The sequence below is a fragment of the Pezoporus wallicus genome, unplaced genomic scaffold, assembly GCF_028554395.1.
Source record: "Pezoporus wallicus isolate ANWC-B61680 ecotype Strahan unplaced genomic scaffold, APGP_CSIRO_Pwel_v1 contig_5418, whole genome shotgun sequence".
Classification (NCBI taxonomy): domain Eukaryota; kingdom Metazoa; phylum Chordata; class Aves; order Psittaciformes; family Psittacidae; genus Pezoporus; species Pezoporus wallicus.
The window spans coordinates 1,843,304-1,856,791 of NW_026640709.1; the positions used below are offsets into that span (position 1 = coordinate 1,843,304).

Below are 13,488 nucleotides of genomic sequence, written 5' to 3' on the forward strand. Positions count from 1 at the left end.
AACATCCAAATTCTCTTTCTTGTTCCTTTTTTCTAAATCTTCACTGAAATAATCTTGCTTGTTATGCTTTATTTAGCAGTCTTGTTTGGTGCAGGTTTTCAATTTGTGCATCCCTGTTGCACTTTAATTACTGATACAGGTAGTTTTGTGGCCATACTGTACGGTACCTTTAACAACATGGATGTCTGAATGTGACATGAGGCAGAATCACTTTCAGAATCATTCTTCTTAAAGCTGTTGTTTGAATGTTCCCCTAGTATTTGAGTTTGCTTTCAGCAGATCATAAACAACATCTGGGGCAGTTAACTGCCAGCCAGCATGTCTGTTGTTCCCCAGCATTTAAAGTAATGTTTAAAATCTGCTTTATTCGAATCCATAACTGCATAAATTTTATTGGAAATATTCTGAAACAAAGAGATATTTTTTCTTTTCTTTGAGAAACATGCTCAGAAAATCCTTCATATGTTATTTCATCATATGCATAAATCTGGAGTGTCACCGCACTAAAACTATCGGATATGGCACCAGTCCCTTTGCAGAAGTCCATGCTGATCCCAGCATAATGTCTTCCCTACAGACATAAGATGCCAATAGATTTCCATTAGCACATTTTGAGTAATGAAGGCATAGCTGCTTGATTTGTGAAAATGAATTATGAAAGCACCAAAATACACTTGTCCTATGTTGACATAAGCAAAACTGGTATACTTACCCTTCCTAGGAAAATGATAGCAGCTACACAATTATTTTTAAGGAAGAAATTATTTTGATACTAACAGAATAATAATTTCCACATAGCTATGTAGAGCTATATGGGTGGTCTTCATTTATCCTTAGACAAACTGCAATGACATTTCTATACCATTCTCATGAATCCTCACCTTAACAGAAAGTTTCAAAACCTGTTTTGGAATATATATAGCATGAACATCGCTCTATTTTGCAATATTTCCTAAAAAGTGTAGTCAAACACATTATGCTTTGACACTCTACTGCTTGCAGGATCTTCAATGACTGTCATTCTCCCAGCAGTAGTTTTTCTTTCAGAGGAGCTGATAGACTCTACTGACTCACTGAGCCAACACTGCATACCAGTCTACTGAATCAGCTCAGTATAAGACTATAAGTATGTAACCCAGCAAGCGTCCATGCTGAGTTATTTTGATTTGCTCTAGGCACAGCAATTAAGAGGCACTTTTTGCTGCATTTGCAATGCAGGCAATTCAGCCCTCTTCCCAGTGTTGTAATCTGGGAAACGCAATACTCTGAAGTCACTCATTCTTTGCAGTGGTGCCTGAGAGTATTTTAGACTGGATTCCAGTGAACTGAGGCTAATATTTCCGTTTGCATGGTGCAGCTGTCCTTTGTCCCACACACACTGTCTCTGCAAGGGCTGTCAGTGTGGCTGCAGGTTAGGGTACTATGTGTGTAAGAGTGGCTTTTTGGCAGCACAATGTATGCTCAGACTGACCCAGATTTCTGCAGGCAAAGGACTATATCTACCTTTCCAGTAAGTGAAGAGAAACACAAAGTTCAAGAGTTGTAATTATTCTAGTGTCACATTGCCACACTAATGACTTCAGAACAACTGTCCTGAGCTTAGCGGGAACCTTTGTTCCATTTACCACAGCATAAAGTCTTTATGGTTATTTTGTTCTTTCCTCACCTGCCTCATCAGCTCGTCTTCTGTTATGACAAATGCATGTAACTGGGGTAAATACATTTACTTAACAACAGTTCAGCTCTAAGAATTGAAAAGAATGTGTCTCATTAATGTTGTTTCTCATCTCAAAATCACTTCTCAAAACATGCTTGACTATCCAATCCCTTTGTTTTGATGGATTTTAACTTTTTCCTTAGGACTGGGTTATGTCTGACACCTTATCCATTGGCAGGTTGTTTGGATACAAACTAAATTTCTGTTTATTAGTGTGTAGTGTAGGTAGTGTGCAATTCTTCTCCAGACATGGTATTTAGCTTATAAGGGAGGTATTCCTAATTATATATTTAATTTGTTGCATTCCACTCTATGTTACTTAGTATGGGCAGTATATCTTGATATGAAATCAGTCATAGTTATTACCTCTGTGCTAGCAAAACAACAATTTCCAATTAATTCAAACAGCTTTTGAATGCAGTGTACTCTACTTAGGATTATTCAAAATCTGTACCATTGATTTCCCAGTGTTATAATTTTAATTTCGTCTTCACTTCTGGTGTGCAAGTTTAGTGTGAAGTCACTGATGGTAAGCATCTTCAGCCAGTCTAGGTGTAGATGATAGTGAAGAAACTATTACCGATCCTTATTTGCAGTATTACGTGTTTGTTCTTGTAGTGGACAACCGCACTTCATAAATGGTATATCATTCAAGTACTTACTGTCCCTTCAACAGAAAATATGCTATACAACCATTTTCTCAGGGAACACCTGAAAGTTTCTTACTTGTCAGTAACTGCTACTTTGCTCTTTTGTTAAACAGCATCTAGAAACTTGTTTTTCACCATGGAAAATAATGTTGCAATTTCCAGTTATATTGAATGATATTTCACTCTTGTTCATGTTTTGAGCGATATCTAGAATTTGAATTTGCCAGCCCTTCCTAGACTGGAATCTGATTACACATGGGCTGTTCTCAAAGAGTATTGAGTTTTTTTTATATTCTCAAGGAACAATAGATTGGAAGTTGTGTATTATGTAATCTCTCTGTGCTCATTTGAAGGAAAGCACACAGAAAGCATTCATCTTCCATACTTAGCTATGCTTGTGCAGAATTTATGCTTCAAAACTTCAGAAAATACTGCACATGCTGTAAACTACCCAGGAATGCCCCAGCAACAGGTAGCAAGAGCAGCAGCAGTAGATATTTTGCTTGCTTAGTGCAGAATGCTTTGTCGTGCAGCAAGTACATTCTCAGTATTCCAATAGGATAGCAATGTTTATAGTGCCTGGATAATAGTAACAACAGTAACAACAATACCAAATTCTTATACAATGGTTCTCAATAGTACATATTGCATGATGATTTTCAAAAGAGGTCTGGCTATTCTCATTCTACAAATGAAGAAGCTGAGGAACAAAATGTAAAAGTGATTTGCCGATACCGATTTAGAAATTCACTTGCAGAAATAAAACCAATGTTAATATGATTTTGTGCCCACTACCTAGTATTACTCTGCCACTTATCCCCCTGAAATGTTCTGAAAGTTGCTTGCATGAGAAACTCTCCTGCTCTATATAAAAACATATGCCAGAGTCAGGGATTATAAAGTTAATTCAGGTATCTATTTCTTTGCCTTCTGCTGCAAACTACAAATCTCCCTGAAAAAATAGTATCAGAAAAATGTAGATTGCACTGCCAGGGATCAAAATTTATTTGTTATTGCTAGTTGTGAGCTAATACAGGGAAATGCAGAGTTCGTATTTCAGTAATAATTAATTGTAATAGTAAGAGGTGATGAATGGAATTGAAGTCTGCAAGGGAATTTTTTTCTTCTGTGTGTACATCTTTTCCTTGTTCCAACTGATGTCCAGGATGCTTTGCTTTATTTCCTTTCATTTCTTCTTTGTGAAAAATGGCCGAGGTATTACTTGAAGCAGCCTACTTGACTTATTGTCACTCTTTAAATTTTCTGAAAAGAAATACGATGAGCATGAGGAAGACAGCACACAAAAGTAGAGAATGAAAAAGAAGCACGAGGAATCAAAAGAGAAAGGATGGAGAAGATAAGCATCCATCAAGAACCACAAAGAAAGGAGGGAATTGATTTGCCTTTGTAGGGAGTTTATTAGAATTTGTGCTCTGTATTCCAAACTGGCCTTTTCCAGTCTCTCCCATGCTATTCTTCCTCAGTCACTCCTACAAGGCGTCTCATTTACTCACCCTCACAGCAGAAATCATCTTTAGTCCTTGCAGAACACTTGAGAGGTGTAAAAAGAACCCTGTGCCTAGCTGGTGTCTGTTGACATGATATTGTCACACTTCTCAGCTGCCTGGTGGTTATGTGAAGGTAATTTCTAATCTGGAAACAGACCAGTAGCTGAGAAGAAGACAAGAGAGACTGATGGTCTAAGGAAGCCCATGAACAGCAAACGTTACATTTGCTTCAATATGGCAAATTTGGGAATTGATAGTAGGATGCGGACTGGGAGAAGCATGATCAGAAAAGGAAGAAAAAGAGCAAAAGAGCAGACACAGTTACACAGGAAGAGGAATAAATCTTTGGAGGAAGGTACCACTTAAAAAAAAGAAGAGGCACAGAGTAGAGTTGAAAGAACATAGAACGTGAGAAAAAGAATAATCCAGAGCTAGAAAAGATGAACAGGAAAGCTGATGAGAGGGAAAGCTGAAAAGTAAATGACTGGGAAAAAGGAACAGTTAGAGAGAGAAGCAAAGATAACAGAAAGAAAACAATGGGAAGTACAGTCAGATATTTTTTCTTCCCTAAGAAAATACACTGCAAATATATGAATACAAAGTTAATATAAAAAAAATGTTTATATAGAGTACAAAATGGGCACTAAACTCTAGGGTGGAAGTGATGGCAATAAATAGGCAGGTCCCATTCCCTCAATGCAACAAATCTGAATGCTGGATTTGGCAAGACAGGCGCTTTTGTCCCCCTGAATGATATTATGATTGTATGTGCATAATAGGAAAATATATCAAGCATTTCTGTTCTGATTGCTTCACTATTTCTCCATTATTACAGTTTTCACAATACAATCACAAGAAACACGATACTCTAGCACTAAGCCCAAGTAAAATATAATTTAGGTGTTTGGCACTGTATGTATGTCACAGACAATTTAAAAATGCAGGAAGTGAATTTGAAATGAAGAGTATAATAATCTAGGACTTTGCACAAATTTGTTATTACCAACTAAATAACGTCATTATTTGTCTCCCTTTCATGTGGAGTGCTGAAATAAATTATTTGAGCATGTACTAATTTATACTACCTCATAACCTACTGTTCTCTTTCAGCACCTCCAATTCAAAATAAATGGCTATTAACAGAAAAAGAGTGAAAAAAGAACATAACAATGAGATATTAAAAATTATTAATATACGAAAGGGTATATAGAGAGAAATGCAACAAGATTTTCAGTCAGATGAATGTGTTTTAGTGGAGACTTGTGGACACAAAGAGAAGATATCATAAACCAAAATACTTATTCTTCTAGATCATAGAGATCACTTTAAGATCACCAACTGGCAATTAGGACAGTGAACTGCATGCAGCCCACCAGCCAGCTACAAAGAGAAGCACACGGGAGAATCATGTTCACAAAAAATGTTGATTGAACAAAAGCTTGTTCCAACTTGTGTAACTTAGTAAAATGGAAAAGTATGCAAAGGAAGACCATAACAGCTTTTGTTTAAGGGACTGATTAATTCACAGGTATAATGATTATGTGTATAAATGTAAAGTAAGTGGCATTAATAAGCTAAGGGGCTCCATTTTTTTGTCATTCCTTGGCAGGCATAGATAGATATGGAAACATAAAAAAGGGGAACTGTGAATGTTAAGAAAGACTGTCTTTAGGTGCTTACTTGTTCTAGTTAGATATTCTGTAGAGATTTTGCAGAAATGCAGGATGTCAGAAAGGATGCTGATGCTAATGCTAATCACAGCATGACATTGTAGAGAGTGCTATGAAACATGCCCTCATTCTGCTTGAGGCATGAGTCCAGACCTCATCCTAGAGGACACTGCAGACACACTATCTGGAGGTAACTTCATGCTCAGACATGGGGTTTGGGGAAGCCTTACAGCACAGCAGCAGAGGAGATATGGGCCAACATTATAACTTTGAATTATCCTAGGCCTGCAGCTTTCTTACCCTTTCCACCATCCTGTGTTTTATCTGATTTTGCAGTGAAGTTGTAATGTCTGCCATCAGGCAAAGACCTTTCTAGAAGAAACCTGATGCTGAACCCGGGAAGGTGCGATGTGATCACAGCAGGAAAAGAGCAAAGCGTACCTTCTAATAATATGAGAAGTGCTGATCTGTTGGCACATATTCCTATTTGTGGATATAGGAAGACCAGGTTAGATGAGGCCTTGGGTGATATGGTTTAGTGTGAGGTGTCCCTGCCTATGGCAGGGAGGTTGGAACTTTATGATCTTAAGGTCCTTTCCAACCCTAACTATTCTATGATTCTATGATTTGTTCTAAGGAACTCCCAGCTCATGAAGTTTTGGCTTCTCTCATCTATAACTGAATTAGGAATAGCAATGGGGAAGCAAGTTGGTATTGGAAAAACCATTATACCTGGAGTCTGTGTTTTCTTCTCCCTTTTGTTCTTTGTTGTATTCGTCCTAAAGAAAACAAAACAAAAAAAGTAGTTCAGAACCCCCCCCAAACAAAAACCCGCAATGCCATTGCCAAGAAACTCAGGAAAAACCCTTAGCCTAGTAATATCGTTATGTACCAGGATCAGTATTAAATAGGTGCTATATGATACAGTAAGCCTTGTTTTGAAGTGCAGGCACACTAATACATAGAGATACTTGAATGGTATAGACTGTGCTTATATATAACAGCACTGAAGCACTGAACATTCATGTGCATTTACTTGGTTCCTGTTTGTGTGGACCCAGTGTGTGGGAGGGTGTGCAGGGGGCTTTCAAAAGCCCCTGAACATCTGAGAAACCAAAGTCTAGATACTTGGAACCCCCATCCTGTATTCTTCAGGTTCCTAATCCATTAAAGCATTAGGAAAATCACAGTAATCCTGAAAAAGTGTTGCAATAATATATTTTCTGAAGACAAAAAAATACAACACATTTTACTTTTCAAAGTCAGCAGCAGAAATTAAGTATATTAGATTCATTTTCCAGGCATACTTACCTAGTTTTCCTCTTTTCTGAGCTTTTGCTCTTCTTTATATCCTGAGAAAGATTCATGTTCTTTGACTGCATGGTGATTTCCTGCCTTGCTGGTTCCAGATTGTTGTTGGAGATTTCTCCTTTTATTCCACTCTCTTCTGTGGGTTCCACTGTATCTGAGAGAGGAACTTGGCTGGAAGAGATTTGCTTAACAATAACTTCTTCCTCTGCTTTTAGATTCGCCACATCTTGTGGGTCATCCCTCTTAAAGGAAAAAGGACAGATTAACAGATACGAGCAACAGACATTTAAAAAAAAAAAAAAAAAAGCTGTGCACAAGGCTGATGAGCACAGCTGGAACTTTGTGGTCATTTCCTATAGTCCCTTATATACTGAATATTCTGCTATAAAGGGGTGTCAGACAGACCATCCAAAGGAAATGTGATATATTTATCTAGAAGAGAGACTCCTGTTTCTCCTACATTATCAGGAGTCTGGTTGGTGATTATTGGCCTACAGCTTTTCCTAGAGGTGACTATGCAGTCCACCATGGCAATACCAAGTCCAGAGCTTAACCTCTGAGGTTTGTTTGTGGCTTCACCTCCAAGTTCTCTGCTTCTGATTCATGTCCTGAATAACTTTATCTCCAGATTATTCTCCTCTTTTTGCTCATATACAGAAGCTGAGAAAAGATCTTTGCTTTCTATTCTGTCCAGATTTTGAGATTAGTCCTTACAAAAAAATCTTTCTAAGCATCCTTCCTTTAAGTAGCTGAGGCAGGGATACTTGTCTCTCACATGCAGACAGTTCTCTAGCTAAACAGAAAGAGAATAGGGAGGATGCAATAGTCCAAACTAAAAAAAAAAAAAAACAAAACAAAAAAACTATCAGTAGAAAAGTCAATACTGAGTGACAGGCAACACCTCAAGGTGTTGAAAAATTGATGAATGTGACTGGGAACATGAGACGTCTATTCTGCAAAGAAAAATTGAGATTCCAGGTTTGGGCCATTGTATAGTGAATCACTAGTAATACCTGCTGTACATGCAGGAACTGACATTCATATCAGGCCAGCTATGTCCAGAAGCTGGAACAAGGGTCCAGTCTGACATCAGGTAAGAGAGAAAGCAGAAAACCCAGAAGAAAGGTGTCTATGTACAGATAGTTGAAGCAGGAAAATACAAATTAAGTATAGGATTTACAAATTTCTTACTTTCTTACAATCTATGCATTCTTGACATAACCAGTATGGCTAAGTCTGTACGGTTTCAGCAAATCTAATCTGAATATGCTAGTTTTCCCCTAGATTGTTTCCAGTCATCTGTTTACCTCATCACTGATTTTTTCTTGAAAGAATCATCTGTCACAGTTTTCTCCTCTCTCAAAATGATATTTTTCTAATTCCCTTGTAATTTTTCTGCTGCGCAAGAGTTTTCCTTGTCTCTGTACATGCAGCATTAAGCACTGGCCATGTGATTTTGTGTTTCTCTTCTCCCTGTGGACATGGCTGTGCTTGGCTGAGGGGCGAGCTGGCTTGAATGGAAACTGAAGACTCACTGATAAATGTGCTGACAAAATGTTTGCTTGAAACTTAAGGGAAATAGTGTTAGGTAATGTTGAGTAACATCATTAACCATCCAATTGCTTCCTAAGTGTGACACTAAGGTAACAGGTCCCTTCTGTACTATAGTTAAATTTCTGTATGTGATATTCTGTTTAGGACCTGAAGCATTTTTGCTGACCCTCACTGTTCTCCTTGTTTCTCTCTTAACTACAGTGAGCAGCTGCCTTCTGCCTGCCTGCTGTAGCATTTCCCTCAAGAACTTTCTGTCCTTTGAATTGATCAAATGACTTTGCCCTCTTTGCTTAACCAGTTGTCAGTCCCTGCAGGGGGCTCAGCTGTGCTGCCCCTTTCCTCCTCTGCTTTTTTTCAGTGAGTTGTAGAATTCAGTCAAAAAGAACTATTTAAGGACATATCTCCAGCTATGAGGGAAAGCTGAACACCAAACAATAAGTAGTATGCTATTTACTGATTTGCAAAAATTTAGGAGGGCTATGGTGCACCTAGCATCCTCTCTCCCATTGCCCTGACATTCTGGAGGGAGTTTACAAGCCAGCTATTTTGATAAACAGAACTGTAGCTCCTTCAAAGCACTCAAAAAATCAGACTTGCGAGATAGTTCAGAATATGAGCAGAAGCAATACTTTCTGATTGGTCAGCTTGAAAATTTGATATCTGTTTGCTGGAGACCAACCTTTTCTGATGGGTCATTTGAGCTGGGAACCTTCTTGGGACATGTGTCTAAATCCCTGGATTTTACATTTGCTTCAGTATTGCTGATGTCTTCAGGGGGTTTTAGGAGAGAGATGAGCTGCAGCCACAGGTGGAATAGGTATTGTTGATGGTCTGGTGGGGCACAGAGCTCTAGATAATAGGAGCGGCCATTTACTAATTTCAACATGAGATGATGATTAACTGTGCTGTGAACGGAAAGTTCCACAAACTTCAAGGGGAAGAGCCTGTGAAAAAAGGGGAAAACCCATCATTAAACACAAGTGGAAATTTCTCTCAAAGAAGCTATTGTGTCTGTCAGACCTACAGGTAGAGTAAGACTGAAAGTGATAATTTGGAATAGAAATGATCTGCTGAGTGGATTTAGACACTCTTCTCCCTAAATGTCCCTAGCTAATTGTGGAAGAAATGCTGGGCAGCAGTGTGAGAATGGAGGTAAAGGAAGTTAGCATCTCTACAGTGTCTTTATTCCATTACCTTATTCCATTGCAAACCTGTAGCCCTAGTCTTCCTACCATCTTTCAGCTTCTGATATATTTAGAAAGTATTAAGTATTTGTAATCATCAAGCTATCTATACACGCGGGTAGTATTGGCCTAGAATTATGACTAGAGTGGGGCCTGAATATTTGTACTTAAGGATTTCTCCTAGCTTTATAGTGTTAGTGCTGGAACAACGCCAGTGCAAGCATGATGTCTGTCAATAAACTAACCTTTAAAAGAAAGAAAATGCTGTATGGAAATGGGAAATACGTTCATATTTCTTATTCATTCTTCAAAGAAATACTTAACCCTTCTCAGCACTAACTCACCTGGTAAGTGCTAGCTCCTTCATGGGGAATGGCGGTTCTGAGAGTTTCCAGAAGTTTTTCATACTGTTCTGTGGGAGCATGGACACCTCACATGCTACCAGCACTGCCTCAGGCATTAGTGAAGTGGGATTGGCAGAACAGATGCCAATGATCACGCAGGTGGGTTGGTTATGGATGGAAATTGGTTCCCCTCTTCGGTTAACCTGAACAACAACAAGAACAAAAAAGCCCCATCAACACTGACATTTGCTGTATGATCTCTCAGAGAATATGCTAGCAATACATTTAATGGTGTTTAGGCTTGGGGGCCCTAGAGCTTATGTATTGGATTGGTGAGGATAGAGGAGAAATTGGAATAATGAAACAGGAATGCATGTGAATGAAAACAAAGGAAAAGTTGAAAAATTATAAAGGAGAACTGGAAATCACTGGCTCTTATGTAGTCCAAATAATTTGGTATCTGATTGCTGTGGTCAGAAACCTCTTGAGTACCATTATCTGTTACTGTACACATGATGGAAGAGGAACTCTGTTCTGATGACTCATAGTCTTTGTCAGCAATACTGTGGTACTAATGAGACCTGGTTATGAACTAGGGTCCTGCTAAGCGCTGTACAAACACAGGAAGGAAAGTGATCCCAGGTAATTTATGTGTAAGACTTGAAATTACAAAAAGAAAAATGAGAAAATACAAGGAGATAAGAATAAGTTGATAAATGTGATCAAATCACATCTGGTGTACCATTGTCAGGATCTGGTTTTGATGGCCAGAGAAAAAGCGTGTCCTGAAAAGAAATCTGCGGGAGGATAGTGCATTAAATCAGTGGATATCTGGTAGAATCTCCTCCCATGTGTGAGAGACAGTATGTAAAAATCAAAAGGCGTTTTTTTCTTCCTTCTATTTTAATGTAAATGAGTCAGCGATAGAGCGTTTTCTTGAGATAATTGGTTAGGGTAATGGCTTCCTTGATAGCGAATGAGGTCTGCCAAATAAGGAAGGGATAAATCATAAAGTACCTTGAAAATGGGGACTCATAACTAATTAATATTCTATGTGTATCAACAATGCAAGACTGACTTAATCAAGGCAACACTGAAGGATGTTGCAATTAGCACAAAGTGAAGTAATGAAACCCTATGAAATCAGAGCTGAGATATATCATGTAAATAGAATTCAGGTATTTTAGACCCACTGTGAACGCAGTATTGTAGGAGTGTAGACTGTAGCCACATTCTTGCAGGGTTCTTTGGCCAGTGCTTAAGGTAAGTGACAGGCAGGGTAGTGATATTGCATGCAAGGATACTACAAGATACAACTGAGGGAGGGATTACCTGGGAAAGGCTAGCTGCCATGCAGGTTAGGTTGAACTGATGTTGATAGCTGAAAACATTAATGAGATAGATAGCATAGAACCAGGAATTTGCTAGAACACTCCTAGCTACTGCTACAGGAAGGAGTGAATTGCTGACAAGGAAGGGTGAAAACGTCATTCTGTCCTCCTTCTCTAATGTGCAGCATTGCTGTTGATAGGTTTCTGGACTATTGCCTTTAAAGTATGAGCAGAATGAGTCTCTAGGAGAGGGGAAACATATCCATGCTTGTGCAGTGGACAGAAAGTAAGAATAGCAAGAACAAATGGATGAGGAATACCTGTTGGGCTGAGAGAGGGGAAAAAAGGTAATAATTGCAAGCAATTTTATCTTGAGCATGCCAAACAATTTAATTTGAATGACTTTTTACCTGGACAAACTTGCTTTCTAAGATGGGAGCAGAGATAAAAGGAACATATTCTCCTTGGCTAAGAAGTTTCTGGAGGTCACCAGTAATGGATGCCTGACTTGAACTGATGGTCTTTAAATCAAACTTGCTGTTCATTTTGCCTCTCTACAAAACAAAAATAAAATTACAAGTTAAAGGGAATAGAGATCAAAAAGCTTAATTGTCACACCCTCCCCCCCCCCAATAATTATGAAAACAAACATAATCCTTTCTGATGGGCTTTATTATAGTAGCAAAGAGCAGAACCTCACCCCCTCAAACCATAGATTTTTAAGAACATGCAATCTCAAGTGCAAAAGGGAGCTTAGTAAGGCTTTCTCACAGCTCTTGGCTCTTTCACTATTTAAGGAAAAAGGGCCAGTGACTCTGCAAACACTAGCTTACACATGCTATTCTATACTTCATTATATACTGCTTGTTTACAAGTAATTTTATATATTTTTGTCACTGTCAAGATAACTTTTGCATTTGCAAATAACAGTAGAAACCCTCAAGCTGTTCTCAGTGCTAGATAGTGATGTCCATATTTGCACCTCTTGGATCACATGTTTTTGCCAGGAGTCAAGAAGAGGGCAGGACTTAAGAGATGTTCTGAAGTAGAAGTTCTCCAGCAGCTGACCAGGCTGACTTTAATACAAAAGCTGGAGAATAAGTAACATAATATTGATTGACTCATTGAGGGGAAAAAATCATATTCAAGGCTACTCATTAATTAAATTTTGTACCTATTCATTAAACAGCTGATTTCTATTAACCTAAGTAGATACAAAAGTCTAATTATTTGTTCAGTAAGTAGCAGAATGCCAAGAATAGAAATACCCTGCTACTAGGCTTTTTTAAAAAAATAGATGGAGTAGACTTCTGCTTCCAATTCTTTTCACTTGTATTACTTTTTACCTTATTTTGCTTAGATCAATCCATTTCTTAAACAGACAAGTATGTCTAAGAAAAGAGAGGGTACTAGTCCCTTCTGCAGAGCCTGATGGAATTTTCCCAGCACTAGAAACCCATGATTGGCAGCAGCATCATGCACAGGTTTGATGATATTGTTTACCTGCTTGAGTTTCTTTAAGAAGCCATGACATGAAGAGAAGTAGTATGTGAATCTGTGCACGTGAGGCAGCAAGTGTTGTTGTTACAGGCAGGCGGGGTAGGTTGGAAGAACTTGGCCCCATCACTGCTGACATCACAATACATCACCTGGTTGAGCTCTCATCAGTCCTGGCAGCAATTTCATTTCTTGCTTGCATCAGGGCGTAAGGGTAACAGGTAACATAGATTCACCTGTAACAGAAGAACATCAAGGGCATAACAACATCGGAAGTTTTTGCACAGCTATTATCCATGCCGCACAGGCTGCCAGGGAAGAGCAGCATGGTCTGCTCCACAAGGGATGAGCTGGGAGCCAAGGTGACCTCATCAGAGGCACTGCCTTGAACAGTCAGGGCAGTCTTCCAATCCTGAAGAATTCAAAGTGAATGGGGCTGAGCACGATGGTTGTAATAGGTTCTACTAACAGACACAGACAAGACAAGACACAGAACCTGATCTGGAGTCCATCCTGAGACTCTGTTCCAGGAATCTAGTCAGTAGTAGCAGGAAGCAGGACTGGAGCCAAAACTGTAATAAACATCCAAGGAAATCCACCCAGGAATCAGAGCTGGCAATAGATATACATAAAGCCTCTCTCTCATAAGAACTACATGCCCAAGCCAGGGCTTATGTGTAGTTCCCAGAGCCATAGCAAGGGGTGTGGGGTGGACCCACCCA

The 13,488-nt window shown here is 38.9% G+C and overlaps 1 protein-coding gene across 4 annotated transcripts; it reads right to left on the minus strand.

Annotated features, from left to right (window-relative positions):
- Window positions 1-3,354: 3,354 nt before the first annotated feature.
- Window positions 3,355-12,995, minus strand: GARIN2 (golgi associated RAB2 interactor family member 2). Of its 4 annotated transcripts, none has more exons than XM_057420175.1 (7): window positions 12,919-12,995; window positions 11,680-11,823; window positions 9,939-10,141; window positions 9,090-9,354; window positions 6,857-7,098; window positions 6,278-6,324; window positions 3,355-3,630 (listed from the first exon to the last, which is right to left on the minus strand). In XM_057420175.1, exons 2-7 carry the CDS (start codon window positions 11,812-11,814, stop codon window positions 3,554-3,556), a joined length of 969 nt encoding a protein of 322 aa, XP_057276158.1. In that variant the 5' UTR covers window positions 11,815-11,823; window positions 12,919-12,995; the 3' UTR covers window positions 3,355-3,553. The 4 variants fall into 4 exon arrangements, with proteins under 4 accessions (XP_057276158.1, XP_057276157.1, XP_057276159.1 ...); XM_057420174.1 differs by lacking the exon at window positions 12,919-12,995 and adding an exon at window positions 12,616-12,851; XM_057420176.1 differs by lacking the exons at window positions 3,355-3,630; window positions 12,919-12,995 and adding exons at window positions 3,779-4,359; window positions 12,616-12,851.
- Between the last annotated feature and the right edge of the window lie 493 nt (window positions 12,996-13,488).